At 42.4% G+C, this 27,795-nt stretch overlaps 2 protein-coding genes across 2 annotated transcripts in view; one reads left to right on the forward strand and one right to left on the reverse strand.

The window, feature by feature from the left end:
• The window catches only part of LOC122220664 (RLA class II histocompatibility antigen, DP alpha-1 chain-like), a 43,646-nt gene extending 16,483 nt beyond the window's left edge, over positions 1–27,163 (reverse strand). Inside the window, exons 1-4 of the mRNA XM_042940374.1 lie at positions 27,122–27,163; positions 3,085–3,323; positions 2,423–2,704; positions 2,055–2,201 (exon numbers count right to left, since the gene is read on the reverse strand). Coding sequence (XP_042796308.1) covers positions 2,055–2,201; positions 2,423–2,704; positions 3,085–3,323; positions 27,122–27,153 — 700 coding nt within the window. The 5' untranslated portion in view covers positions 27,154–27,163. The remainder of the gene's footprint in view (positions 1–2,054; positions 2,202–2,422; positions 2,705–3,084; positions 3,324–27,121) is intronic.
• On the forward strand, positions 5,830–19,724 carry LOC122219247 (HLA class II histocompatibility antigen, DP beta 1 chain). The gene is made up of 6 exons (XM_042937448.1): positions 5,830–5,856; positions 8,580–8,637; positions 8,688–8,795; positions 17,873–18,142; positions 18,812–19,093; positions 19,615–19,724. Exons 1-6 carry the CDS (start codon positions 5,830–5,832, stop codon positions 19,722–19,724), a joined length of 855 nt encoding a protein of 284 aa, XP_042793382.1.
• Positions 27,164–27,795: the final 632 nt, after the last annotated feature.

Here is a 27,795-nt window from a genome sequence, read left to right on the forward strand (position 1 = left end):
TCACAATGAAAAGGAGAAACACAGACATTTTTAAATGAAAAAGGCTTGTTATGAGCAATTCTATTCCAATAAATCTGAAAATTTAGATTAGATGGATACATTTCTAGAACAACACAAAGGTCAAAACTACAGGAAGGAATAGGAACCTGAAAAATAGAGTAATGAGCATCAAAGACAGGCTTGGGAAGCAAAGACTACTTTGCCCTGTCTTAATGTGCCAGCTAGGGCATTTCAAAAACAGATCGTTCCTCTCTTATACATGCTGTTCTAGAACACAGAAAAGGAGCAAAAGCTTTCTAAATCATTTTCTGGGGCTGGTGCATCTTTATTCTCAGAGCCAGCTATTTTCTTGTAGTACATGAGAAGAAAATTATGGATTAATGTCAGCCATGTCACTGAATTCAACAATGTATTACAAGCATGATTCATTTCGATCAAATAAGGTTTATCCTAGGATAGTGTTAAGTCCCTGACCATTAGCTTATTTTATTGTAATGTAAGTGCCGGACATTAAGCTTTTGATTGCCAAGGCATCCATCTCAAACACATCCATTGAAAAGACAAGGGTGGCCTGATACACAACTAGATAAAGAGCCAGGTGGCCCCTGCCTGATGAAGTTCCCCTTTTAGAAAGCCCAGGGTGACCTAGATAACCACTTGAGTGACCCTGCTTTTCTCTTCCTGCACTTTATTTTTTTAAAAATTTTTTAATGTTTATTTTTGAGAGAGAGAGAGAGTCAGAGACAGAGAGACAGAGTGTGAGTGGGGGAGGGGCAGAGAGAGAGAGGAAGACACAGAATCTGAAGCAGGCTCCAGGCTCCCAGCTGTCAGCACAGAGCCCCATGTGGGGCTCAAACCCACAAACTGCGAGATCATGACCTGAGCTGAAGCTGGAGGCTTAACCAACTGAACTACCCAAGCACCCCTGCCTTCCTGCACTTTAATTCCAGCTCTTATGTTTTAAATTCACCAACAAAGAGTGACCCTGTGAAATCAGAGGCACCCCTTCCTCAACCCCAATAATGGCAGATCCCCAGGTGTCTCCCTCCCCCCACACCTCACTTTGTGGCTCTGGGCATGCCAAGTGCCTTCCAGGACTTGTGAGTAATAAATTAATAAACCTTGTTTTTTTCAAAGTTCCCTAATGGTTGTTGCTGAGGAATGTCTTGCAGTCATAAGAACCACAAGGGCCAATAGGGCCACAACATTGGCTCCTGTCACTACAAGTAGTAGGGACCCAAGCGAGTGCCCCTAGGCATTCCTAGCTGATCACCATCATTACTTTATATCAGTAGGCTGCGATCACACAAAATACCTAGGAATGCAGTGAGGTTTCAATGTCAGAAAATCTATATATGACCCAAAAAGTCAATAAACCAAAAAATAACATTCATATTAACTTCAAATGAATTCAACTCAATACTTGCATAAACAGAATTTGATCAATTTTACCACATGGCAAGGATTGTAAACGAAAAATCTATAGTAAATATATCTATGGAGAAATTAAATCCATTCCTTTTAAGATTATGCAAAAGGTAGGATATCCTTTATTACTACAAATGTTTAACATAGTATTGAAGGTTCTAGACATCACTACGACAACAAAAGAAAATCAAGGCTATGAAGATTGTAAGGGAGAGAGAAAATGGCCGTAGATGATATAATCTACATATTGCAGAAGACGGAGCTCTGGAACCCCAATGCCCGAGTCCAAATCCAGACTCTGTACCTTTCAAGCTGTGTGACCTTGGACAGATTCCTTCACCCTCCTCATGTCTGCTTCCCGCTCTGTATGATGGGGAAATAATGGTATCAACCTCCAAACATAAATGAATACATAAGAAGCCTATAGAATAGAGCTTAGTAAATAGTAAGCAACTCAACTAATGTTCTTTATCATTGTATTATTTTAATCTAGGTCAGTGATTCTGAAATGCGAAGTTCTCAAAGAACCCCTGTTGAAGTGTTTCTCCTTCCCGCCCACTACCCATACCATGCTGCCTCCTCTTTTGCACTGTGTCCCTAGTACCCCCAGCTCTGGGATAACTCACAGAAGCCCCTGCACCCAGGGATGTTGTCGGGCCTCCTGGTCTTCAGGATGATGGTGCCAGTGATGATGCCTGCCACGCCCACCACCAGGCCCAGGGCACAGACCACAGTCTCCATTGTCTCAGGCACCTCCATAGGCTCCTGGGCCTCTGGGGCACAAAGGAAAAACAAGAGTTAGAAAGTGCAGAGAGCAGGAGCTGGCCTCAGGTTTGGGGGTATAAAGAGTTAGAAACAATGAGACCACCGGTGAAATTTGGATAAAGTAGCAATAAAACACATGGGATTAAGAAAAGCAGGTGCTGTGGAAAGATGGATCCTGGAAATAGAGAGGGTGTCAGGACAGTGCTGGCAAAAGGAGGGGGCTCCATACCCCAGTGCTGAAGGAGCGGCTGGTCCAGGCCCCAGTGCTCCACCTTGCAGTCATAGACATCTTCAGCCGTGGGAATGAAGGTCAGGTAGTGGAACTTGTGGAACCTGAATTCTGTGCTAGGCAGGAAGATGCTCTCAGCCACACCTTTGGTGACCGTCTGCCCATTGCCCAGCCATGTGACATTGAGCACAGGTGGGAAGAACTTGTCCACATGGCAGATGAGGGTGTTGGGCTGTCCAAGCTCCACAGGCTCCTTGGGAAACACGGCCACCTCAGGTGGCTCTGAGAAAGGACAGAACCTGGTGAATCTGCTGCCTTTGGCTGTATCTCAAAGGACCCCACCACCCCACCACCTATATTCTCCAGGTTAGGGGCCACCTTCCTCAGGCTGACCCTTTGCCCCCCACAGGCTTCCAGGTCAAAGTCATAGCTTCTCATACTCCTGACTGGCCTCCTTCAGCCCAACCCTTTTCTTGAATAAGAAGAAAATGTCTCCTTTGATGACATAACCACCCAGCTTTGTGAGTTGAATATTGTTCACTCACAGGGAGAGAGAGGTTCATTCATGAGTGGACATCTAGGTCTCCCATTCTCTATGCAGCAGATGGGCTCTCCCATCCCTGCAGTTGGGTAGTAGAGAAATAAGCAAGAGCAAGCAGTACCATTTGTGGCCCTGGTGTGGTTGGACCGTTGGATCAGAGTGTTCAGGTTCTTCTTTGCCGTGACAATGTCAGCAATACCCCTCCAAGCATCAAAGTTGAAGACATGAATAAACTCTGGCAGATGCCAGATGGTCTCCTTCTTATCCAGATCCACATAGAACTCATCCTCATCAAACTCAAACATGTACTCTCCAGAGGGTCTGTGTGTCTGGACAAACTGGACATTGACACGTGGCCCACTGCATGAAGAGGAAGAAGGGAGATTGAAGAACAGGTGACTATGTAAGAAAGTACACAGAACACAGGAAGCAAGGAGATAAGGAAATAGTAATAACATGAATGAAGAACACAGAAAATGAGAAATGCAAGCTGAAAGAAAAGAAATGGGAAGAAACAATGAGAGATATGACTTACTGAAAATTCAGGTTGTTTCCCTTTATTCCAGAAAATTTAAGCATCCATCACTCCAGTACAAGAATAATCACAATGAACACAATAATAAGGTAATATTTATGGAGAACTTACTATGCATTCAATTTATTCTTTGCAACTTCATACCCCCAGGTAAAGCATTCTTTTGCATATTAGGGACCTGCCCACAGAGGTTAAATAACTAGCCCAAGTTAGCACAATTCATGCTGAAAGGAAGATGGAATCATCCACTCCATCCACACCCACAACATCTCAGAAGCCTTGCAGAAAAAGACATATAAAGTTAATGATAAAGTCACAGAGTGGAGTGGGAGAAAGGGGAGAGTGGAATAAAAATCTTCTGGAGTGGAAAATTTTTTAAATTGTGAAGGAAATGAAAAGACGTCCAGAGTCTTGGTGCTACTTACAGACTTCTAGTTACTGTTTTAGCTTTACATGATGGTAGATCATGTAACCTTGTCCACAACACCTTCATTTAAGGCATTTTAAATTTTCAAGTATTATCATTCACACAGCATTCACAAATTTTCTTGTTGACTTTATGTTTTTAAGGGTAGTTTCCACTGGAAATAATAGTTGTTGCGTTTGAAACACCTATGGCATAGCATCTTAGTTTTACCTGATGTGTAAGAAACAACAAAAAGATATACAATAACAAAAAATCTATTGGTATTACAGTAAAACAATAAAAATGAGACAGTTTGGGGCTAAGAAAAGAAAAGGAATTAGGAGGAAGTGACGCTCCAGGGCTCACTGGTCTAGCATCCGAATCAAAGATTCAAAGATTCTCCCTGCAGCTCCAACACAAGAACTAATCCTCTCCTTGGATGCTTCTAGTGACAGGATTCATTGTCTCATGCAAATGCTTGGGGACATCCACTGAATTTAGTGGCTACAAAATCCTCACCTACAGAAAAGAAGATAAAAGAAAAAGAAAGAAGAAAACATACAGGGAACAGACATGGCTACCCGGACATAGTTTGTTCATCCTAAGATATCTCATTTTTATTGTTTTTGCAAAGTCTTAAAACTAAAGGTCTGTGCACTGTGAAGCAAATTATATTCTTACAGATGTTCACTTTCATTCAGTCAAAAAAAGCCTTAATGTGAACCTTGACTCTCTAGGCATTAAGGCTATAACTCAAAAGACATGGTCCTTGTCCTCAAGCTGTTTGAGATCGAAAGAATGAGAGAGACAAAGACGATTCGTATATATGTGGTCATCACTACTGCATTATCACAGGGTACATACAGGTGCTGCTTGGGAGCAAATGGAGAGCATTAAAATGAGATTGAAGTAAGGCTTTCTAGAAATGGTTTTTATGTGAGGTTAGCAGAGACAGAGAGAAGTGGTGTCTCTAGCAGGAGACGTAGGAGCAGAGAGGCATGGGACTTCTTGGAGGGTCGGAGGGTGCTACAGCAGCTCGGAGGATATGGAGAACCTACTTTAGGACCTGCCTTGTATGATAATTGCAGGTGTCTGAATTTGATCCAGAGCCCCCTGGAAAATCATTGAAGGGTCTTCAGAGAGTAATACAATCAGATTTGTACATGAAGGTGGCAGCTATAAGGATGATAGATTAGAGGAGGCTCATTTGTAAGCAAGACCAGTAGGACTCTTCAGCAATCAGGTGGCAAGTGATGAGGGTGTAGATAGGGCAGTAACATGGGGTAAGAAGAAGAGAGGATGAATTTGAATGACAGTGAAGAGATGAGAAGCCACAGGACTCAGTAAGTACTGTGGTGGAAATAGGGATATGAAGGAGTCCAAAATATCCAAGCAACATGGAGAATTGTGGCATCAGTGACTGAAAAAGTAATGAAGGACAAGGAAGTGGTTGAGAGAAGAAAAAGTGTTCTTTGGGGGACATAATGAGTTTGAATTTCTGGGTGACCAAGTGGAGTTGATTTGAGAGCAGTTGAAATAATGGATGGATCTCAGGCTAGACTGGGCCGGTGACATAGACTAGGAGTCCTCATGGTAGGTGAAGTTAAAAGCTTGGATTGAGTCACCCAAGAAGTGTACAGAGTCATCATAGTAGGGTCAGAGTGTGTGGTCCTGCGTCCTGGCAACAAATATGGACATTCAAAAAAGAGGCTGGGGGCACCTGTCTGGCTCAGTTGAAAGAGCATGTGACTCTTGATCTCGGGGTCATGAGTTCAAGCCCCACATTGGGTGTAGAAATCACTTGAATAAATGTTTTTAAAAAGAGGCTGTAAAGGAGACGACTAATAAGTGGGAAGAAAACAAGGAGGAAGTGTGCTCCTCAAGACAAAGAACAAGAGAAAAATTCCAGGAAGGAGGAAGTGGTCATGTCGCAAATATTGCTAGTGACACAGGTAAGATACACACAGAGAAGTGACCACTGGTTTTCATTGTAGGGAGACCACTAGTGGCCCCACTGAGAGCAGCATCAGATGTGAGGAGACAAAAGGGAGAATGCAGTGGGCTGAGGACTGAGTGAAGCAGGGGAAAGTCCAAAACAGGCATTGCAGACTCCAATTTCAAGAAGTTTACCTCTGAAATTTAAGAGAGACACACAGATTGTCCAGAAGACACAGAGCCATGGCTCTTCACTCATCCACACTCTGACATAGAGCTCATGAGGCATGTTCTCTGCCTTTTAATTTCTAGGTTGAGAATAATAAATGCACTCCTGCAAAAGCTGTTGTGAAAATGAAATGAGAGTTGGCACTTGGTCAGGTTCAATAAACACTGGTTCTTGCTGCTGTCAGAAAGAAAAAAGCAGAACACCTCATACAAGAGGAAGAAGAAGGAAGGGGAGAAACAGGAGAGAAAACAGCACCTGTGGGCTACAAATCTCCTTATAGTCCACACCCTCTCTGGCCCACCAGAGCACTCACCCCTGATGGCCCCAGTTCCATGGGGACTCAGAAGGGCAGCCAGGGAGATGACTCGCAGGATCATGACTTGGGTCTGGCACCTTATGTCTTCAAGGTGCATCTGCAGTGACCGCTGTGAACCAGCCTGTGAAGAGAGAATGAGGTAGTGCAGGGCAGGGCGGAGTTCTGAATCCAGGACTTACTTCCCTATCCCGTTGAGGGAGAAGGGGTGGAGGTGAAACAGCTCAACCAGAAAATGTCAGAAGAGGCATCTCTGGCCAGGAAAGAAAATGATAGAACCACTGGGAGAGGAAGTAGGAGAGCTGTCAGGATGAAGGTGGCCCGGAAAGTTCCAACCTATGTGGGATTTGGGAATAAGAGAAAGGAAACTATGAAAGAGACATCATAACCATCTTCCTCTTTGCCTGGCTGGCTCAGTCAATAACAGCATGCTACTCTTAATCTCAGGGTTGTGAGTTCAAGCCCCACCTTGGGCATGGATCCTACTTAAGGTCCCTCCACGGTGAACACCATCCCCCTTGCATGGACGTGTTCTGGGACAGCACAAGTCCTAAGCAGTGTGTTAACCATTTAGAAGGTTAGACTGTCGATCCCAGAACTCAGAATTAGTCCTGGGAGCTGTACAGGCAGTCACTCAAGGTGTGTGGTGTGTATTTTCTCCTCTCAGCAGTTCTGTAGATCTTAGAAGTAAAAAGGGGATTGACTAAGGGTCTCTGGGTTATACCAGATAAGGCATGGAAGTAACTGTACCACTTTATACAAATTACTTGGCCTTTCTGGGCCACAGTTTCATTTTTGAAATGGAGATGGTAGCACTTGTGTATCAGTAATTCTGTGAGGGTGACATGGGAGCATCCATATAAAATGCTTCAGAAAGTTACAGATCTGAGAGTTTCGAATAGACCAATGAAGTTATCAAAGACCATTCTTTTTTTTTTTTTTTTTTTTTTCAGTTCAACATATGTATATACTTTTGGTAACTTTTAAACACCAAATAATCCCAACAAACAATACAGATAGTTCCCGAAATATACTCCCCCAGAACACACAACCTAGAAAGACAATGACAAAACAAATACAATTTCCAACTAATGTATTAAGTCCTTAAATAAAGTGCTGATGAACTGAATAAAAGCAGATAAAATTATTTAAGTTTTCGATTAGGAAATTGTTCCTGATACATTACAGCAAAGCATCAGGCCCTTTCTGCTACTTCCTGCCTTTTTTTAAAAACCCACTGTGACTTACTGCTTCTCATGTAGAATGGAAATTATTATGTCATCAGTTTATTGTGAAATCTAATTGGGATGATACTCAGAATTTGTGAATCTCTTAAAACAAAGCCTTGCACATAGTAAGGGATCAAGAAATGTTAATTATTACAATGCAGGACTAGTTAAGAACACATGAAATTCTTTATCAAATGCAATGTATTATTTGCCCCACTAATATAAATTCTGTAATTTTAACAATAAACACCAGAGGAACTTTCTGTAGATCCACCCTCCTTTACTGTAGCTCCAAACCCCTCTATAATAAAACAACACGTCAGAGAAAGATGTACCATTAGACTTAATGTGAAATGATTAGGGAATTTGTCCTTAACAGTAACATTTAAATGTTTAACATTTAAATAAAGGTGCCTTATATCACCACATTCTATACGAAGAGGAAATAAAAGAGTAACAATTAGAAATGAAGCAATTAAGTATTTTTTGCTTTCTGCTTATCTGCCTGGAAACATCAAACAATTCCTCTAAAATTACCAAAGGTATATATAAAAATTATCAAAGGCATAAAATGGTACACATAATATCATTTGATAACAAATGAATTCTTGTATGATACTAAGAATCAACATGAAGTTTTAAAGAAAAGTTATCCATTCACAAAAGTCACTACCCATAAAAAATACAAGATAACTTCAATGACATATTTCAAAACAATATCATTAAGAGGAAGATGATTTGATTTTTTAATTTTAAATAGGGGATGGTGTTCACCATGGAGGGGGAATGATGTTCCTAGGGAGGAAAACATATAAAATAATCAAGCTTTATGGCTCAGCCAGTTGCTCAAAATGAGAATCTCTCTCCTTATACTGTCTTCAGTGAATCTTACACCTTAAAGAATCATGTGCTTTGCCCCAAACTTCTGTTTGGTGAGTGACAATTCCTGATTATTGGTTCCTTTTTCAGAATCTGGCCACTCCCAGAGGCTATAGAAGGCTGTCCAACCTCTCTGATATCCCATTGAGTGAGAACTGCTCTGACTGCAAATATCTCAGCCCCCATTCTTTCTCCCAGGCTCCAGGGTGGTGGTCCTGAGGGTCCCTGGGGCCCCAGGGATGGCAGCTCTCATGATGTCCTTGATGACGCTGAGCTCCCCTTTGGTTCAGAGCAGAGACACCCCAGGTAAGTGCAGAGCTGCTATTCTTGGAGAACCTCCCTCAGGGAAATGATCTTAGGGGGCCTTCCATATGGGCCCACTCCCTGAGGAAGGCTTTGGGGCTCTGACATCGTGCAGAGCTGCTAGTCTCACCAGAGAGGAAAGGAAATCAAGGGACAATGGTACCTGGTTATCTGGAGTGATTTGGAGGGACAAGTTTCTCACAGAGGGATCACCAAAATGGCATTTCAACATCAAAGATCAGAAAGGGGAAATTATGGTTAGTTTGCATTGTCCACAATCTGAAGATCTCTCTATCGAATCAGTGCTCCAGGTAGGCGCTCCAGAACCTAGGTGCTGGTAGGTTCTGTGGAAGGGTCCGCAGAACCAGGCAAGAACCCTCATTCCATGACCATTGTTGGCCAGGGTAGCAGAAGAGGGTGACAGGCACAAGCTATGGTTAAGGCCAGCAGGATACCAGTTGCAGCTGTCCCTCACATCAGGAGTCAGGTCAGGGCACATCAGGACAGAGCCAGAGAAGAAGTGAGAAACAGGAAATGGCCTTTTCTAGTTCTGATTCACCACCATGTGTGATAGAAAGGTGAATCTGTTTATGTTAAAATTTCTCAGCCTCTTCATCCCCATCCATAAGGCCAGCCCCACTTCCTCCTGAGGATCAGGTACTATGGGGCTCTTTCCTCAATTTCCAGAGTTAGTAGCATCTGAAACTCCCAAATCCATCTGTTCAGACTCCATCCTGATATACCCATTTCTCAGATAGAGGGAAGAGAAAATTTCAGACATTTATGACTCGGATGGACAGAGAGTTGGACAGGGCATCTCAGCCATGCACGTGTGCTTGCACATAAGAGAAGAAATGGAGAAGCGAGAATCCTAGACTGCTAGAGGGGCTGTGGAAGTAGCTGGTGAGATGAGACAGCGTCCCACAGGACATGAGAGGAGAGGCATCACCATTCTGGTGTGGTGGGTAGTGATAGCGGTGGACGTTGATATGAGTACATTTGAAATCAGGTCTGGGGTCTGCTTTGGAGTGAACAGAGAGTGGTGGGTGGTGGGAGGGGTGGGGTGAGGTGGAGAAGCCAGTGGGTTCAGACATAAGAGGTACAAATGGAATTTCCCTGCCCTGCAAGAGAGACCACTGGGGGGTGGGAACAGGTGGACCCAGAGCTCTCGGCACAGTTTTGATGCTGAGGAACTCACTGCTGGGTGAAATGTGGAGTCCGGGAAACTTGGACCCAATGGGCCTGGGCATATTCCTCCATTTCCCTCATATGTTTCCAATTCCTCGGGGTTTCCTCAACTTCCAACAGAGCAGAAATAAAAAGAGAGAAAAGGGGAGAACCTCGCTTAACGGGACCTGGGTGACACTGAGATTGTTGAGAAAATACTAGTGCCTATTAGATCATGAAGAAAATTGTGGAGAAAGGAAGCATCCGACTCATGGATGAAACAGGAGCTCTAAGAGCCGCTTGAAACATCCTCTGTTCAGGGCATTCTCCATCCTGGCACTTAGGCCCTGGGACTCCGGCCTACCACACACCTGGGCAGCAGAAGACACCTGGGGATTTAAGCTTTTGTTTACTCCCCTTCTTCTGCCTCCCTTTCCCAAGTGAAAGAAGAGGTGGAAAGAAAAACTATCAGTATTAAGTTAATAAAAGCTCCTTTTCAAGCATTAATGTCGTGCTTCAAAGGGCAGCTCCTTTTGAGCCACTCTGAACAAACCAGGCTCTGTCCCTCGTTTCTCTCTGTCTCCACATAATCTACCCCATCACAGCTTGACAAGGGGAAGAGCTCTAGCCTCCAGTGACCAGGGCCAGACTCTATGCTCTAAGTTTTATTTATATCATTTTATTGAGTTTTAAATTAAATCAAAGTAGTCCTTCAAGATAAAAAAATAATAATGATAACAACATCCTTTTTTATAGGTAAAAAAGTTGAGACTCTGAGAAGTTGATTACTTGCCCAAGGCCACACAGCTGGTCTGTGGACATCTTTACTGCCCTGACCACATTGTCTTCCTTATACCCTATAGTAATTACATAGTCTTAATATGTCCTATTCTGAAAAGATGATTTCTTTTATGCCAGAACTCTTCTAGCTCTACTCTAGAAAATTCAGATGTTTTCAAGAGTTTTACAAACTCTGTGATACTTTTCAAGTACACATACAAGACAGTTTTGAGAGACCCTTTGTATGACATCTGTCTGCTTTGAAAATAAGATCTCATTATGGGATAAAGAAAGTCAATTGCTTTACTTTAAAAAAAAAATTTTTAACTCCAGTACAGTTAACATGCAGTGTTATATTAGTTTCAGGTGTACAATATAGTGATTCAGCAATTCTATATATTACTCAGTGCTCATCAAGATAAGTGTACTCTTTAATCCCCTTTACCTGTTTCACCCATCCCCCCATCCACCTTCCCTCTGGTAACCATCGTTTGTTCTCTATAGTTAAGAGTCATTTCTTGGTTTGTCTCTTTTTTCCCTCTGTTTATTTGTTTTGTTTCTTAAATTCCATATGTGACTGAAATCACATGGTATTTGTCTTTCTCTGACTGACTTATTTCACTTAGCATTATACTGTAGCTCCATCCATGTCATTGCAAATGGCAAGATTTCATTCTTTTTTATGGCTGAATGACATTCCATTGTATCTATACACCACATCTTCTCTATCCATTCATCCATCGATGGACACTTGGACTGCTTCCATAATTTGGCTATTATAAACAATGCTGCATTAAACACAGGGGTGCACATATCCTTTTGAATTAGTGTTTTCATATTCTTTGGGTACATAGCCAGCAATGCAATGAGTAGATTCTTATTTCTATTTTTAACTTTTTACTATTTCTGTTTTTAATTTTTTGAGCACTCTCCATACTGTTTTCCACAGTGGCTGCACCAGTTTGCATTCCCACCAACAGTCATAGCAACATTTTTCTAGAGAAGTCTTCTGAGGCAAGGAAAATAAAGCAAAAACAAACCATTGGGACTACATCAAAATTTTTTTTAAGTCAATTGCTTTAAAAAAAGAAAGCATTGCAACCACTACTGAGAACTAGCAGAACTGTGTTCTGATTGAAAAACAGGTAGGGAAACCTCTTAGTGGAACAGGGAATGGAGTTGGATGTGGGGGAGGAGAGCAGGCAGGGCAGGTAGAAGATAGATATCACAGACTCCAAACTGGATGGGGCCAGGGGCTCAGAGGCTGAGAGGTCAGAGCATAGAGCAAGAAGACAGGCTCAGGAGACTGAGAGAAATGAAGTGCTCCTGTGGCACAGCCAGTAAAAGTAGAATGGGGCTCCCTGAGGCTTGTGCGGTGGCTCCTGAGGCTACTCTTCCTCCTCCCTGCCTGAGCAACCAGTTGAGCAACTTCAAACTGGGACACATGGAGCCCTGAGGAAGGACAAGGATTCTGAAGAGACCACCCAAATCAACTCTAGTCATCTCTGCAGTGACAGAGACAATGGCTGGACCCCCCCACCCCACACACACACACACCCTTCTCTGACTCTTAGGAGGGCCTGTTAAGGCCCCTTGACAGCCACTCGGAGAGGGTCTTGAGCAGAAGGAGAAGCTTCATCTGGAGCTGGGCTCCCCGAGCTCAACCCTGAACTGACATGGTGAGCCTCGTGTTGACATGCTCTTCAAACATCCTTTACTTCTGCCACTGTGCCGCATTGCCCTCATTTCTGTGGCCTGGGAAGTTGTGCCATAAATTCATTCTGGAGTTTCCATTGATGATACATTTTAAGTCACATAGAGAAGCTGCAATCTAAAGACTCCTTCAATAGACAATTGTGGACCCCCAATGGCAGCCAGTAATGTATAATCAACTCTTTGCTGACCAGCATTATGCTGATAACAAAACCAGACAAAGACAATACAAGAAAAGAAAACTGCAGGCCAATATCCATAATGAATATATATTCAAGATCCTCAAAAGAGGGGCACCTGGGTGGCTCAATGGGTTAAGCATCCAACTGTTGGTTTTGGCTCAGGTCATGATCTCATGGTTGGTGGGCTTGAGTTCCCTGTTTGGCTCTGCACTGACAGCACAGAGCCTGATTGGGATTCTCTCTCTCTCCTTCTCTCTCTACCCCTCTCCCTACATGCTCATGCTCTCTCTCTCTTTCTCAAAATAAATAAATAAACATGTAAAAGTGTTTTAAAGATCCTCAAAATAATACAAGCAAACCATATTCAACAGCATACTAAAGGAATTATACACCATGACTAAGTGGGATGCATCCCTGGGATGCAAGGATAGTTGAACATAAACAAATCAATCAGTGCGATATACCACGTTAATAAAACAAAAAGGAAAAACAATACATGATCATCTCAACAGCCACAGAAAAAACATTTGAGAAAGTTTGGCACCCATTCACAATTAGACTCTCAACAAAATAAGTATAGAGGGAACTCAAACCCAACACAGTAAAGGTCATATATGAAAAGCCCACAGCCTACCTTATCAATGGAGAAAAACTGAGAGTTTTCCAAGATCTGGTTCAAGGCAAGGATATCCACTCTTGCCTCTTCTTTGCAACATAGTTATGGAAGTCCTGGCCAGAACAATTAGACAAGAAAAAGACATAAAAGATATCTGAACCAGAAACGGAGAAGTAGAATTATCTTTGTTTGTGGATGACAAGCTCATATAGACAGAAAACCCCAAAGACTCAAAAAACAAAAAAACAATTAGAACTTTTCAAAAAATTCAGTAAAGTTGCAAGATATTAAGTTAACATACAAACATCAATCACCTTTCTATACACAGACAATGAACTGTCTGAATAGAAGTTTAGAAAACAATCACACTCACAATAGCAACCAAAAGTGTAAAATACTTAGGAATAAACTTTACCAAAGAGGTGAAAGACATGTACACTGGAAATTACAAAACATTGGCAAAAGAAATCAAAAAAGACTGGACTGGAAGAATATTCATAGTACCCAAAATGATCTACAGATTCCATGCCATCCTTTTCAAAACCCCAATAATATTCTTGATGGAAATAGAACAAAATAACTCTAAAATTCATATGGAATCACAAAAGATCCTGAATGATCAAAGCAATCCTGAGCAAGAACAAAGCATCACATTTCCTGATTTCAAAATATATTACAAAGCTACAGTGATTAAAACAGTATAATCTATGGGGTGCCTGGGTGGCTCAGTCGGTTAAGCGTCTGACTTTGGCTCAGGTCATGATCTCGCGGTCTGTGAGTTCAAGCCCCGCATCGGGCTCTGTGCTGACAGCTCAGAGCCTGGAGCCTGTTTCAGATTCTGTGTCTCCCTCTCTCTGACCCTCCCCCACTCATGCTCTGTCTCTCTCTGTCTCAAAAATTAAAAAAGTTAAAAAAAAATTTTTAAAAACAGTATAATCTAAGGTGCCTGGGTGGCTCAGTCGGTTAAGCATCCAACTCTTAATTTCAGCTCAGGTCATGATCTTAGGGTTTGTGGGTTTCAGCCCCATGTCGGGCTCTGTGCTGTTAGCGCTTAGGATTCTCTCTCTCCCTCTCTCTGCCCCTCCCTTGTTCTCTCTCTCTCTCTCTCAAAATAAATGAATAAAGTTTTAAAAAAAAAACAGTATGATACTGACATAAATACAGACGTATAGAGCAGTGGACCATAATGGCCCAGAAATAAATCCACACATCTACAGTCAACTTATACTCAACAAGAATGCCAAGAACATACAATGGGGAAAAGATAGTCTTCAATAAATGATACTGAGGAAACTGGATATCCACATGCATAATAATAAAATAGGATGCTTATCTCACACCATATATAAAAATCAACTCAAAATGATTAAAGACTTAAATGTAAAATCTGAAATTATAAAACTTCTGGAAGAAAACATACAGGAAAACCTTCTTGACATTGGTTTGAGCAATGATTTTTTGGACATGACATCAAAAGTACTGGCAACAAGCAAAAACAGACAAACAAAATTGCATTAAACTAACAAGCAACTTACTAAATTTACTAAATTTATTTTCAAAGTACAGGAACTCATGTAACTCAATAGAAAACAAACAAACAAAAAACTGATTAAAAAACCAGCAAAGGACCTGAATAGACATTTCTCCAAAGAAGACATACAGTTAGCCAACATGTATATGAAAAAGTACTCAACTTTACTAATTATCAGGGAAATGCAAATCAAAACCACCATAAGATACCATCTCACACCTGGTAGAATGGCTAGTATCAAAAGATGGAAGAAGATTAATGATTCTAGGATGTGGAGAAAAGAGAACCCTGCACGCTGCTGGTGGGGATATAAGTTGGTGCAGCCATTAGGGAAAACAGTATGGAGGCTCCTCAAAAAAATTAAAAATAGGAGTGCATGGGTGGCTCCATCGGTTGAGTGTCCGACTCTTGATTTCAACTCAGGTCATGATCCCAGAGTCCGGTGAGTATGGAGTCTGCTTAAGATTCTCTCTCTCTCTCCCTCTGCCCTCTCTCCTGCTCACACTCTCTTGCTCTCTAAATTAATTAAGTAATTAAGTAAGCAAATAAGTAAAATTAGAACTACCATATGATCCAAGATCCAACAATCCCACTTCTGGGTATACATCCAAAAGAAATGAAATCTGGATTTTGAAGAGACATCTGCACTTCCATGTTCACTCCGGCATTATTCACAGAGCCAACATACGGACACAACTTAAATGTCCATGGACAGATGAATGAATAAAGAAAATGTGGCATACACACACAGCGAAATAGTCTTCAGCCTCTTAACAAGAAGGAAATCCTGACATTTGCCACAACATGGCTGAATCTGTAGGACATTACGCTCAGTGAAACGGGCCAGATGTAGAAAGACAAATACTGCATGATTTTACTTGTATGTGAAATCTAAAATAGTCAAATCCATAGAAGTGGTTACCAGGGGCTAGGGGAGGTGAAAATGGGGAGGTATTTTGCAAGGAGTACTAAGTTTCAGTTATGCAAGATGAGTTAAGTTCTAGAGAACTACGTACAGCAATGTGTCTATAGTTGACAGTATCGTATTGTGTACTTGAAATTTAAGAAGGTAGATCTTGAGTGTTTTCACTACAAAAAAAAAAAAAGAAAAAAAGGTAACTGGTAACTGTATGAGATGGTGAATATGCCATTTGGCTTGTGACTATTTCAAAATGTACACGTGTGTCAGGCCATCAGGCTTTATCATGATTTTTTACATTTTAGAGAGAGAGAAAGCATGCACAAGTGGGGGAGAGGGGGAGAGGAGGTGGATTGAGAAAGAGAGAAAGAGAGAGAGAGAATCCCAAGCAAGCTCCATGTTCAGCCTGGAGGCCGGTGGGGCTTGATCCCACAACCCTGGGATCATGACCTAAGCCGAAATCAAGAGTCGGACGTTCAACCAATTGAGCCACCCAGGCACCCCTATGTGGTTTTTTATCATCAAATATATGTCAATAAAACTGGAAACATATTTAAAAAAACAAAATCAATTATCTGCCCATTCTCTGATTCATAAGTATTTACTAAGACTAAGGTTAGATGCTGTATACAGATAACAAACAAAAGAGTAACTTGCTTTAAAATGTTCAAGTGTAAAGAACAGGATAAGACATGGGAAAAAAATCACATTGTCTGAGTGTCCCTAACGTGATCATTGTGATAAGATTCTCAAACACACACAGAAAATGCACTCACCCATTCTTTTTTTTTAAGTTTATTTATTTATTTTGAGAGAGAGAGTAAGCAAGAGTGGGAGAAGGGCAGAAAGCGAGGGAGAGAGAGAATCCCAAACAGGCTCTGAGCTGTCAGCACAGATCCCCACATGGGGCTCAAACTCATGAACCACAAGATCATGACCCGAGCTGAAATCCAGAGTCAGATACTTAACCGACTGAGCCACTCAGGCGCCCCACACCCACCCATTCTAATGGGTTTCCTACATAGTTTTTGTTCCTATGCATTCTTTCAAAATATGTATTTCTCATGTGTCTATATATATACATATATTTTTTTTAATGTTCATTTATTTTTGAGACAGAGAGAGACAGAGCATGAACAGGAGAGGGGCAGAGAGAGAGGGAGACACAGAATCTGAAACGGGCTCCAGGCTCTGAGCTGTCAGCACAGAGCCCGATGCGGGGCTCGAACTCACGGACCGTGAGATCATGACCTGAGCCGAAGTCAGACGCTTAACTGACTGAGCCACCCAGGTGCCCCCCATGTGTCTATATTTTTAACATTCCTACACAATGTTATAAAGTATATTGTTTTCTTTTTCTGTCACTCAGCATAATAACCATAAGATCTGACAAGAGAGTTAAGAGTACAATCATTTGGTTTCTTCTAAGGGTTGCATAATATTCCACGGTGCACATGACAACAGTTTAGGTATTTGCTGTCCCAGGGATGATCACACCGACTGATTTCTGCCAACTCCTCAGTTTCACAAATACTGCCACAGCCAGCAGCAGCCCCTAGCTGTCCCTTTATGGGCCTGTGTGAACATTTTTGATGTCTAACAAGTTGTGGGAGTGCTGCGTCATATGACATACATCTCTTCAGTTTGACCGAGTGTCCCCTGAGTGCTATTCTGACCATCTGAGGCAGCTACACTCCATGAAGCAATATGTGAGTTTTCTCCATACCCCCAGCCACCAGTTTGGAACTATCTAACTCTCTACTTGTTCTGAGTCTGATAGATTTCAGTCTCATTTCCTTCTGAATTTTCGATTTTCTTTCCACTGATGAGCCGCAGTCTGCCTTGCAAGTTTCCTCTCCTACAAATCCCCATCCCGCTCCTTACCTACTTCTCTATCACAGTCCTTTATTTTGCTTGTGTTTTAGGAGTTGCTTATATATTTTAGATATGAGTCCCATGTCAATTGTAGGCATGGCGAGTCTATTCCTATTCCCTAGTAACTTCTTAGTGGTGCACTTTGCTTAACAGAAGTATTGAAATTTAATGTCATTCCTTTCATTCTATTTTTGCCTTGTGATTCAAATTTGCTCAAGAAATGCTTCCTCACCCCCCTATTCGTTATCACACTCAGCTATCCATTCTGATATTAACCTCACAGTCTACTCCTCATAGAGCTTTACCTCTACCAGAGGCGGAGTGTCTGCTACGAGTTGAACGGGACACACCGCTTCCTGGAACAATACGTGTACAACAGAGAGCTGTTCATCCAGTTCGACAGTGACAGCGCCGCGGGGGTGTTTGTGGCGGAGTCTGAGCTGGGCCGAGAAACTGCCAAGAACTGGAACATCCAGAAGGAGTTCCTGGAGCTGAGACGGAGCGCCGTGGACACGGTGTGCAAGCACAACTTCGAGCCGGACGAGGGTTTCACGCTGCAGCGCAGAGGTGACGGGCGGGTGGGAAGGTGACGACTCTGGAAGGGGTGGGCTTGGGCAGCAGAGGAGAGGGGAGCCCCCCCCTCCGCCCCGGGGAGGCCACCCCACCCGGGCTCAGAGCCCGTCATGGTGCACAGGAGCCAAGATCAGTGCGGAAAGGGCCAGACTCCCTGCTAATCAAACACGAAAGAGCGAAGAACACTAGGTTTGTGGATCTGGCTACAGACTTTTTTTTTTAATGAAAATATCAAACTGCAAGATCAAAGGAAATCTATTGACTGACTATATCCTGATTCCGAGATAATATTTGACAAGATTATACATCCTTTTGAACAAGATGAGAAAATGTAAATTCAAGGCATAGCCTGTTCAAACATTTCTGATCAAAAAAATATTAGTTACTGTCTCTTACATTTCCAGCAAAAGTGTTAGCACCAACTTTGACCCTCTCCTGTTCTTCTTTGCTCTTTCTTTATTGGGTATGACAAGGTCATTCTTAGAACAACTGAATGTTTCATTCTGTTTTTCCTACTATGTGCTCCATCTTATGCCTCTAAATACCTTAATAGATATGATTCAGGTTTAACATCTAAGAAGTCATTTTGGCAAAAAAAAAATCGCTAAATGCACTGTTTTTGGTGGTCTCAGCTGTCGTAACAAGATTCTTGTCCCCTCCTAGTCCAGTCTAACGTGAACGTCTCCCCCTCCAAGAAGGGGCACCTGCAGCACCACAACATGCTTGTTTGCCATGTGTCAGATTTCTATCCCGGCCACATTCAAGTCCGCTGGTTCCTGAATGGACAGGAGGAAACAGCTGGGGTTTTATCCACTAACCTGATCCATAATGGAGACTGGACCTTCCAGATGCTGGTGATGCTGGAAATGACCCCCCAGCAGGGAGATGTCTACACCTGCCAGGTGGAGCACCCCAGCCTGGACGGTCCTGTCACCGTGGAGTGGAGTGAGTTGCTCCCTGAACTCCAGGCTCTGAGGGCTTCTCATTCTGTCTTGTGTCACTCACTATACATTGGGGTCACACCACCCCATATTGTTCCTCATCAACCTAACCGCCATCTTTGCTGGAGCAGTAAAGATCTGGCGATTCGAGCACACATGTATCCTGCCCTGGGCAGGTCTAAAGGATCTCTCCTTGTCAAAGCAAAAACTCAGAAAGGCAATTGCATTCATGACTGGCCCTCACACATGGGAACTGCCTCTCTCTTTCGTCTCCATTCAGTCCCATAAGCTCAGACTTAATGGGCTGAATAAAACCAGCGTTTGCCTCCTGTGGAAGTCATCACTCTGAGGCCCAAAACATTAGCGTGCTGTCCACATCTGCTCCTACTCCATAGTGGCTCCAAGCTTGGCCTTATCCTCTTCCTTTTCTCTCCGCAGTGGATTAGATCAGGGTCCAGGCATCAGACAAGGCCTTGGGGTTGTGGCAGGTGAAGACAGGACTGACCCTGAGTTCGTTCTTCTCAGAGGCACAGTCTGATTCTGCCCGGAGCAAGATGCTGGCTGGAGTCGGAGGCTTCGTGCTAGGGTTCGTGGCTCTCGGAGTGAGCCTCCTTCTCCGTTTTAGAAGCCGTTGAGGTAAGAAACTTCTTGAAAGTGGTTGCTACTGTCTTTCCACTGTCTCACTCCCCTCTTCTTCAGTCATGAAGTTGGGACAGAAAAACAAAACAACAGAGCAAAAGAGGCCACTGAAATCAGATTCTGTTAAGGCAAAGACAGCCTGTAGGGAGGAAGACAGCTAGATGGAGATCTGACCCAGTAAGATACCTGAGGCTGCTGGTCACCCTATTCTGCAGGGTGTTCTTTGAAGCCTGGGGTAGACTCACACCCACAGAATGGGCCCTGCTTTCATTCCCGGTGACACGGGGGCCGCAGCGCAAACATCTGGTTAATTTTCTCACATGTTGTCACTCTTTACTCTCTCAGTGACCAAATTCATCTTCCCCTCTTACTTTCATTTCAGGATGACAGGGACCTCAGCCAACAGGTGGTATTTCTGTTTCCTTCTTCCTTCTTGGGATATAATTCATTTCATTGCAACATAAGTTTGGGAGCATTCAATAAGGATGCTGTGTTCAGGATATGTCATAGGCAGTGCCGTGAGAATGAGGAGAAACTCTCAGAGGCTGCTCCTTTTTTTTCAAGTTGAGTCAAATTGCCCCCAACTCTTGATCCCATTTTCATCTGTAAGTGGGTGTGGCCACAGAACATGACTTTGCCCCATTACTGAAGGAAAGTCCAGAAACTTTTCCATTTTTCTTAGGCCAGCATTCAGCCTCTCTCTATAATATTTTTCTCTCCTGGGACTCCAGAGGGAAAGGGAATGTAGTCTTTGAGCTTAGATTGTTTTAAATAATTCTTCTTCTTTTTATAAAGTTTATTTATTTTGAAAGAGAGACAGCACAAGCGGGGAGTGGGGCAGAGAGAGAAGGAGTGAGAGAATCCCAAGCAGGCTCCACACCATCAACACAGAGCCTGCCACGGGGCTTGAACTCACAAGCTGTGAGCAGAAATCAAGAGTCGGACACTTAACCAACTTAGCCACCCAGACACCCCTTACGTTCTTCGTATTCTTCACAGGACTCCGGAAGTGATCTCAACTATCACATGTAGCCTTGGAACAAGTGATTCTAATACTCCTGTTGTCCAGCAATCCTCCACTTCCAAAAAGGATATTATGGCTAAATTGTGCCCCTGACACCAGTTTCTGAGTGTCTGCATTTTAATTCAATGTACTTACTCTTTCTCAAGTTCTTCCAGTCTATTGAGGGACCTTTCCTGAGGAACATAAACCATCTAAATCGAATATTGTTGTTCTTTCTTTTTGAGAGGAAGGAGATGATCATGTGGCCATGTTTATGGTTGAAGCGTTTGGTGATCACTGGACAGGTCATTGTTGTTTTACCCAGGCATGGAGAAATAATACACTTCTTGATGGTGATCGATTCTCCTTGTTGAATAAGAGGCCAACTGATAGAGGACCTCCTAAAATTCGCTTTACTTCATTGTAGATGACCAAATTCATTCTGCGTTTTTACTAGTTGAGGGGTGGAACCATCACTCCTAGAAATCCCAGATGGAACAGACACTGAGCCTGGATTTCGCCATTGACATTCATACAGGACTGATAAAGCATGTCAACCATGAAGAATATGCTTTCCAAGTGCAAAAATCAACATAAGATCAGAATTGGTAGCAAATGATATTTGCTCACAGGTGTAGATCACAGGTGTAGTATGTTAACATTATAGTTCTCTTTTTATATTATTCACATCAGGGTATAGAAACAGACTTACCCCATGACTCCATGTTTATCAGATCACCCTAAACTCCTTTCCCTTTGAGCCATGCAGTAGGAAGTACATCTCCAGTTTCAAAAGCATCAAAGAGAGGTGATACCAGGTTTTTCAGACATAGGCCTGCTTTATAGAATACAGTTTCTTATGATTTTTGTAAATCTTTTTAGTTGATGTTTGAGACCAAGATAGAAATCATATTTGCTTCAGTCATTTCATGGCATGATGTGCCATCTAAGCCCAAATTTTATATAATAGTAATCAGGAAAACCTCTAATTCCTGTAATATTCATAGATCAGTGTCATTTTTCAAAACCAACAAGGCCTTAACCAAACTTAAAGAATTTTCCTTTCTTAACTGACCTTCTTGCATGGGACTATGTAAAACCAGGGTTTTTTTTAATGTTTATTTATTTTTGAGAGAGAGATTGACAGAGTGTGCGTGGAAGAGGGGCAGAGAGAGGGAGAGACAGAATCCGAAGCAGGCTCCAGGCTCCGAGCTGTCAGCACAGAGCCCAGCACGGGGCTCGAACTCACAAACTGCAAGATCGTGACCTGAGCCTAAGTCGGACGCTCAACCTACTGAGTCACCCAGGCACCCCCGGTTTGAGCAAATATCATCATAAACTATGACCATACGTCAGTTTTTGGTGATTTTAAATATCACAAGATAGACATCTTGTGATCAAGTAAGAGGCCATTTCAGGGGTCTCCAAGACCACCCAGATTAGGTGATTCACTAGGAGGACTCATATAATTGTACTCATGGCTGTGACTTATTACAGTCAAAGTTTATGAAGCAAAGTCATTCAAGGGAAAAGGCACATGGGACAAAGCCCAGAAAAACCAGGTGCAAGCTTCCAAAAGTCCTCTCCTGTTGGAGCCGCAGGACACGCTTAATTCCTGAAGCCATGAGTGTGACCACAGGTGTGAAATACTGTCTGCCAGGAAAGCTCAGCGCTCAGCGCTCAGGATTTTTACTGGGGCCTGGTGGTGGAGGCACCCTCTGCCTAGCACATTCCAAAATTCCAGACTCGCAGAAGGAAAGCAGGTGTTCAGCATAAACCAATTTTTATACAGTTTAGACACAATTTAGGCATATTCTTAACGGGTCTGGGAATGGTGGAAACCCTTTCAAAATCCAAGTTCCCAGATGCCAGGCAGGGACCAACCTTGTAAGCAGACCTTTCAAAGAATGGTAGGCGGGCCTGCTGTGTTACTGCTTTTCTGCACAGGAACAAACCATCCATTTTGCTGACAATTTTCAAAATCACACGAGTATCCATTTTTATCAAAGAAAGACATACACTGATACAGAAAACACCCTTAAATCCTAGTTTCCTGGAAACACGGGTTATTGCAGAAGACATGGAGCTAAATTCATATAATTATTTTTCATTCTGTTATCATGATGTGGAATTATTATTACAAATGTTTTATGAATTTCTATTAGCATTTAAGCAGTTTTTAAAACACTTTTTTAATGTTTTTATTTATTTTTGAGACGGAGAGAGACAGAGCATGAGCAGGGGAGGGGCAGAGAGAGAAGGAGACACAGAATCCAAAGCAGGCTCCAGGCTCTGAGCAGTCAGCACAGAGCCCAACGCAGGGCTCGAACTCACAGACTGTGAGATCATGACCTGAGCCAAAGTCAGATGCGTAACCCACTGAGCCACCCAGGCGCCCCAGCACTTAAGCAGTTTTTAAATAGTAATCCCTGTGCCCAAGATGCGGCCTGAACTCATGACCAAGATCAAGAGTCACATGCTCCACTAACTGAGCTAGCCAAGGGCCCCTGGATTTAACAGTGTTTGAAAAGCTGAAGTACAAAGGATGCAGATGAAAATATTCTATTCTCTGAAGGTTTTGGGTTTTTTTTTGGGGGGGGGGGGTTTGGTTTGGTTTTGGTTTTTATTTTTTTCAATGCCATGAGAAATTACACATGTCTTCTAGTCTGTGATGTTTCTAGCAGAGAGTATAGTCTCCCAACTCTCAGTGTCCCAAATGAGAAAGTGAAGCTGTAATTCAGTATATCCACTGTCAATCATCTTGGAAAACAGAGGGAGGCAATCCAAAGAATTTTACATCCAAGAAGTTTGACTCTGAATGAGACTCTCATTGCCTGCCCCTGCCTAAAAAGGAGAGACTTCACTATTTGGGATGTTTTTAACGTTTATTTTTGATTGAGTGCGTGCATGCAAGCCAAGGAGGAGCAGAGAGAGAGGGAGACAGAAGATCTGAAGCAGGCTCTGCACTCACAGCAGAGAGCCTGATGCAAGGCTTGAACTCATGAACCATGAATCATACTTATGAACCATAAGATCATGACCTGAGCCGAAGTCAGAGGTTTAACCTATTGAGCCACCCAGGAGCCCCTGGAATTTTGATAAGAAACAAACAAACCTTGTCAGCATAAGACTGATAAACCAGCATTTATAATGCTTAATAATTAATTTAATATTATCTTCTGGATCCCTACAGATGCATTATGTTCTGCCTTTTTAATAAATATGAGCAGTATTTCAGCCGCAAATATATATATATTTACATATATATTTACATATATATGTATGTTATCTTGAGTCATAATTAAAAGGGACTTAGTTTACCCTCTGCTTATAAAGCAGCACCAGTACATTAATGTAGGGTTTGACAAGGAGAAGGAGGCCTCCCTGATTTTTGGTTTGGCCAACAATTCCTCCTAACATGGTATCATCAGAGGACAGTCATAACACTGTGAGTTAACTCTGAATTCTAACCATTGAGTAGGGTTCTGAAGCTTGCCTTCTTGAAGGTAGAGGATTGTCACATGTAAACATAATAGGTAATTTTTTTTATAACAGGTAAATTATTTAGTGCTTCTGTCCTTTCCTCTTTTTTTTTCTTTTTTAATCTACATTGATGCTGTATTTGAAACAGTTCTGAGTTTAAGCGTTGTTTCTTGTATCAAATGAGTGAGGACTCAAAGCAGAGAGAGAGAAAAAAAAAGGTAAAAAAGTACTTCTTTAGTTTGAAAATCACAGATGGAGTGCCTGGGTGGCTCAGTCAGTTAAGCATCTGACTTTGACTTAGGTCATGATCTCGTGGTTCGTGGGTTCAAGCCCCACATCAGGCTCTTGTAGTCAGCACAGAACCTGCTTTGGTCCCCCTCTCTCCACCCTGCCCCTGCTTTCTCTCCTCTCTCTCAAAAACAAACATAAAAATATTCTTAAGAGAAGAAGAAAGTTTATCTTTCTACAATTAAATTAGGAGGGAAAAAAATGAAGAACCCACTGGTACCAGGTAGAAGCAAGAGGCTTCTAGGGTTTGGCATATGTATTCAGTCACTGTGAATTTCCACTGTTTTTCCATGCCAGAACGTACAACAGAGACTTGGGAAGGTATTTTTAATCCTCATGAGTAATGTTCTAAGTTTTCTGAGGAAAAAGCCAGATTACCCATTGCAAGGATCTGAATGAGTTTTAAATGGTCTCTGAAGCTCAAGAATGTTAAATAGGAGCCTATTGCCACCTAGTGGCCAACAGTGGAATCTACACTTGGAATAAGAAGCGAGGGAATTTGTCAATTTGGGAATACTCCAACATTTTTAACAAAAAAGTTAGAGAAAAAGTCAGGCGTACAGAAACCAAAATAAATGTGGCCAAATGTAGATGCTTTGGCAGCGCCAGCGCTTCTGTGCTTTGGCTATGCCTTTAACAGCAGCTGTGAAAATATGCTAATCATTGCTCTGTCACTAAACAAACCCTGATCACATGTCTACATAACTGAATATAAAGAAAACATACCAACAGAAGGAAACCCTTCAACATCAACTTTGGAAAGGAGAAGGACTACATAACTAGAGAGCGCTAGTATCTGTAAAGTTAGTGGGATCATCGGAAAACACCTAGAGAGAGTACTGTCCAATAGAACTTTCTGCTATGGTGGAAATGTCCTGTGTCTGAGCTGTCCAATAAAGCAGCCACTAGCCACATGTGCTCTTCAGCATTGAAGGTGCTAATAGCTAGTGCAACTAAGGAGTAGGATTTTTTCATTTAATTTTAAATTATTTAAATTTAAATTATCATAGCCATATGTGACTAGTAGCTACCATTCTGGACTCGCCGAGTACGGTTTACAATCTTTCTCTAAAAATATGTAGACTCTCTCTTAGTAGCTTTCAGTGGAGGCAGGACCACCTTCAGGCGAAACTGCTAGAAAATTGAAAAATGAAAAGGGATTTGAGAAGCAAGGGAAGATGGAAATAAAATGCCTGGTCAGGCCACAGCTCATTAGATTTGGGGATATCAGAATTCCAAAACCAGACCCACTAGCAAGTTTAAAAAACTCACAAAAGACGGGCGCCTGGGTGGCTCAGTCGGTTGAGCGTCCTACTTCGACTCACGTCATGATCTTGTGGTTTGTGAGTTCGAGCCCCGCGTCAGGCTCTGTGCTGACAGCTTGGGGCCTGGAGCCTGCTTCGGATTCTGTGTCTCCCTCTCTCTTTACCCCTCCCCTGCTCACGCTGTCTCTCTCTATCTCTCAAAAATAAATAAATAAATGTTAAAAAAAGTCACAAAAGAGGTTAAGGAAGTATCAACAATCCAATTCTACCACATACAGACGCCACAGACATACAAATAATCTTGGCAAACCTTCAACTCACGTGGTTTAAAAGTGCTGGGAACCAAGCCAAAAGGAATCACGAAGACAAAGAACTCATAAACGTTCCCAACACATTTCTCCTGGTACACATGAAAAGGGGGCACGTTAGCACACTTCCGCTGATTCGCCCTGTGAGTTTAAAGAGCTCTGCCTTAAAGATCAAGCCAGATCCTCGCGTAGGACAGCACAAATGGCCCCAAGGTCTGTCCCTCCAGACCTGTTGCAATGTTAAATCTGTCTGGAGACACCCTAGACTCTATTAAAACACTTTTTTTTTTTTTTAAAAAGACTTCATTTCAACATTTATTTATTTTTGAGACAGAGAGAGACAAAGCATGAACGGGGGAGGGTCAGAGACAGAGAGAGACACAGAATCCGAAGCAGGCTCCAGGCTCTGAGCTGTCAGCACAGAGACCGACGCGGGGCTCGAACTCACGGACCGTGAGATCATGACCTGAGCCGAAGTCGGAAGCTCAACCGACTGAGCCACCCAGGCGCCCCTAAAACACTTTTGAACTAAGGAAAATATCCTAGAATTCTAGGAACCTTGGGATATGGATCAAGAGCAACTTTCAATTAGGAAAACCTAACCTAGTAAGGGGGCTATTTTGAATATTGGGGCACGTGGAGGACAAAGTATCTAAGATGATGGGTTGAAGTAACATTAAAGGAGATTACAGGAAACCAAAAAAGTTTCAGTGGTGACTTCACCCTTCCCTGGGTGTGTTATTTGAATTTACTAATGCAATTCTGGAAATGGGAAAAGCTTCCGCTTTGAACCTCTGGAATCCCACTTTCTACCAAAAAAAAAAAAAAATGCATATATATGTAAATCTGAAAGTGTCAAGTCTCTAGGAGAATATGTAAAATATAAATCATGATAAAATAGTTGGAGAAACTGGAGATGCCAATCCTACCAACAGAACTCGTTGACAGCTTATTCTAGCCAGTCAAAAGGTAGGTGGATCTCGGGTTAACTGTGAATTATAGCAATATTAGGAAGATTAGCTAATCCTTACTTAAGCAGTACTTACCAAGCACCGGGAACTGTTCTGAGTCCATACATTTAACTCACCTAGTTGTAAAAATAAATAAATAAAATGTGTTCAGCCCTGTACCTGATATCACTTCCTCAGTAAAGCATCTTGCCAAATCAGTCCCTGATCAGCATGCATGCATCCATCTGGCTGATGTGTTCTTTTTAATGCCAATAAATTATGTTCACCACCAGCCGTTTGCTTTCACTTGGCTGCCCCAACAAGCCACGCTGGCTATATTACCACAGTAAATTCTTCTACCCTGAGGCGTAATCCCATAAAACAGAATTTAAACAGATGACCTAAATCCACCTCAAGTATTAAAGTTGTTCATTATACTTAGTGACACGTTAACCAGGGTTCACTTGAAAACAATTGTGCCCATGAGGAACTTTTTTTGAGGGGGAGAGGAGATATCTTTTATCTTGATTATGGTGGCAATTACACAATGAATGTTTGTCAAAACTCATAGAACAGGGGCGCCTGGCTGGCTCAGTCGGTTGAGCGTCTGACTTCGGCTCAGGTCATGAGCCCGTGGTTCGTGAGTTCGAGCCCCACATTGGGCTCGCCCCTCTGTCCCCCTCTCTCTCTCTGCCCCTACCCCACTTGTGCTCTCTCAAAAAATAAACAAATAAACATTTTTTAAAAACTCATAGAACAATCCAGTTAAG

This window comes from Panthera leo, chromosome B2, assembly GCF_018350215.1.
Source record: "Panthera leo isolate Ple1 chromosome B2, P.leo_Ple1_pat1.1, whole genome shotgun sequence".
Taxonomy (NCBI): domain Eukaryota; kingdom Metazoa; phylum Chordata; class Mammalia; order Carnivora; family Felidae; genus Panthera; species Panthera leo.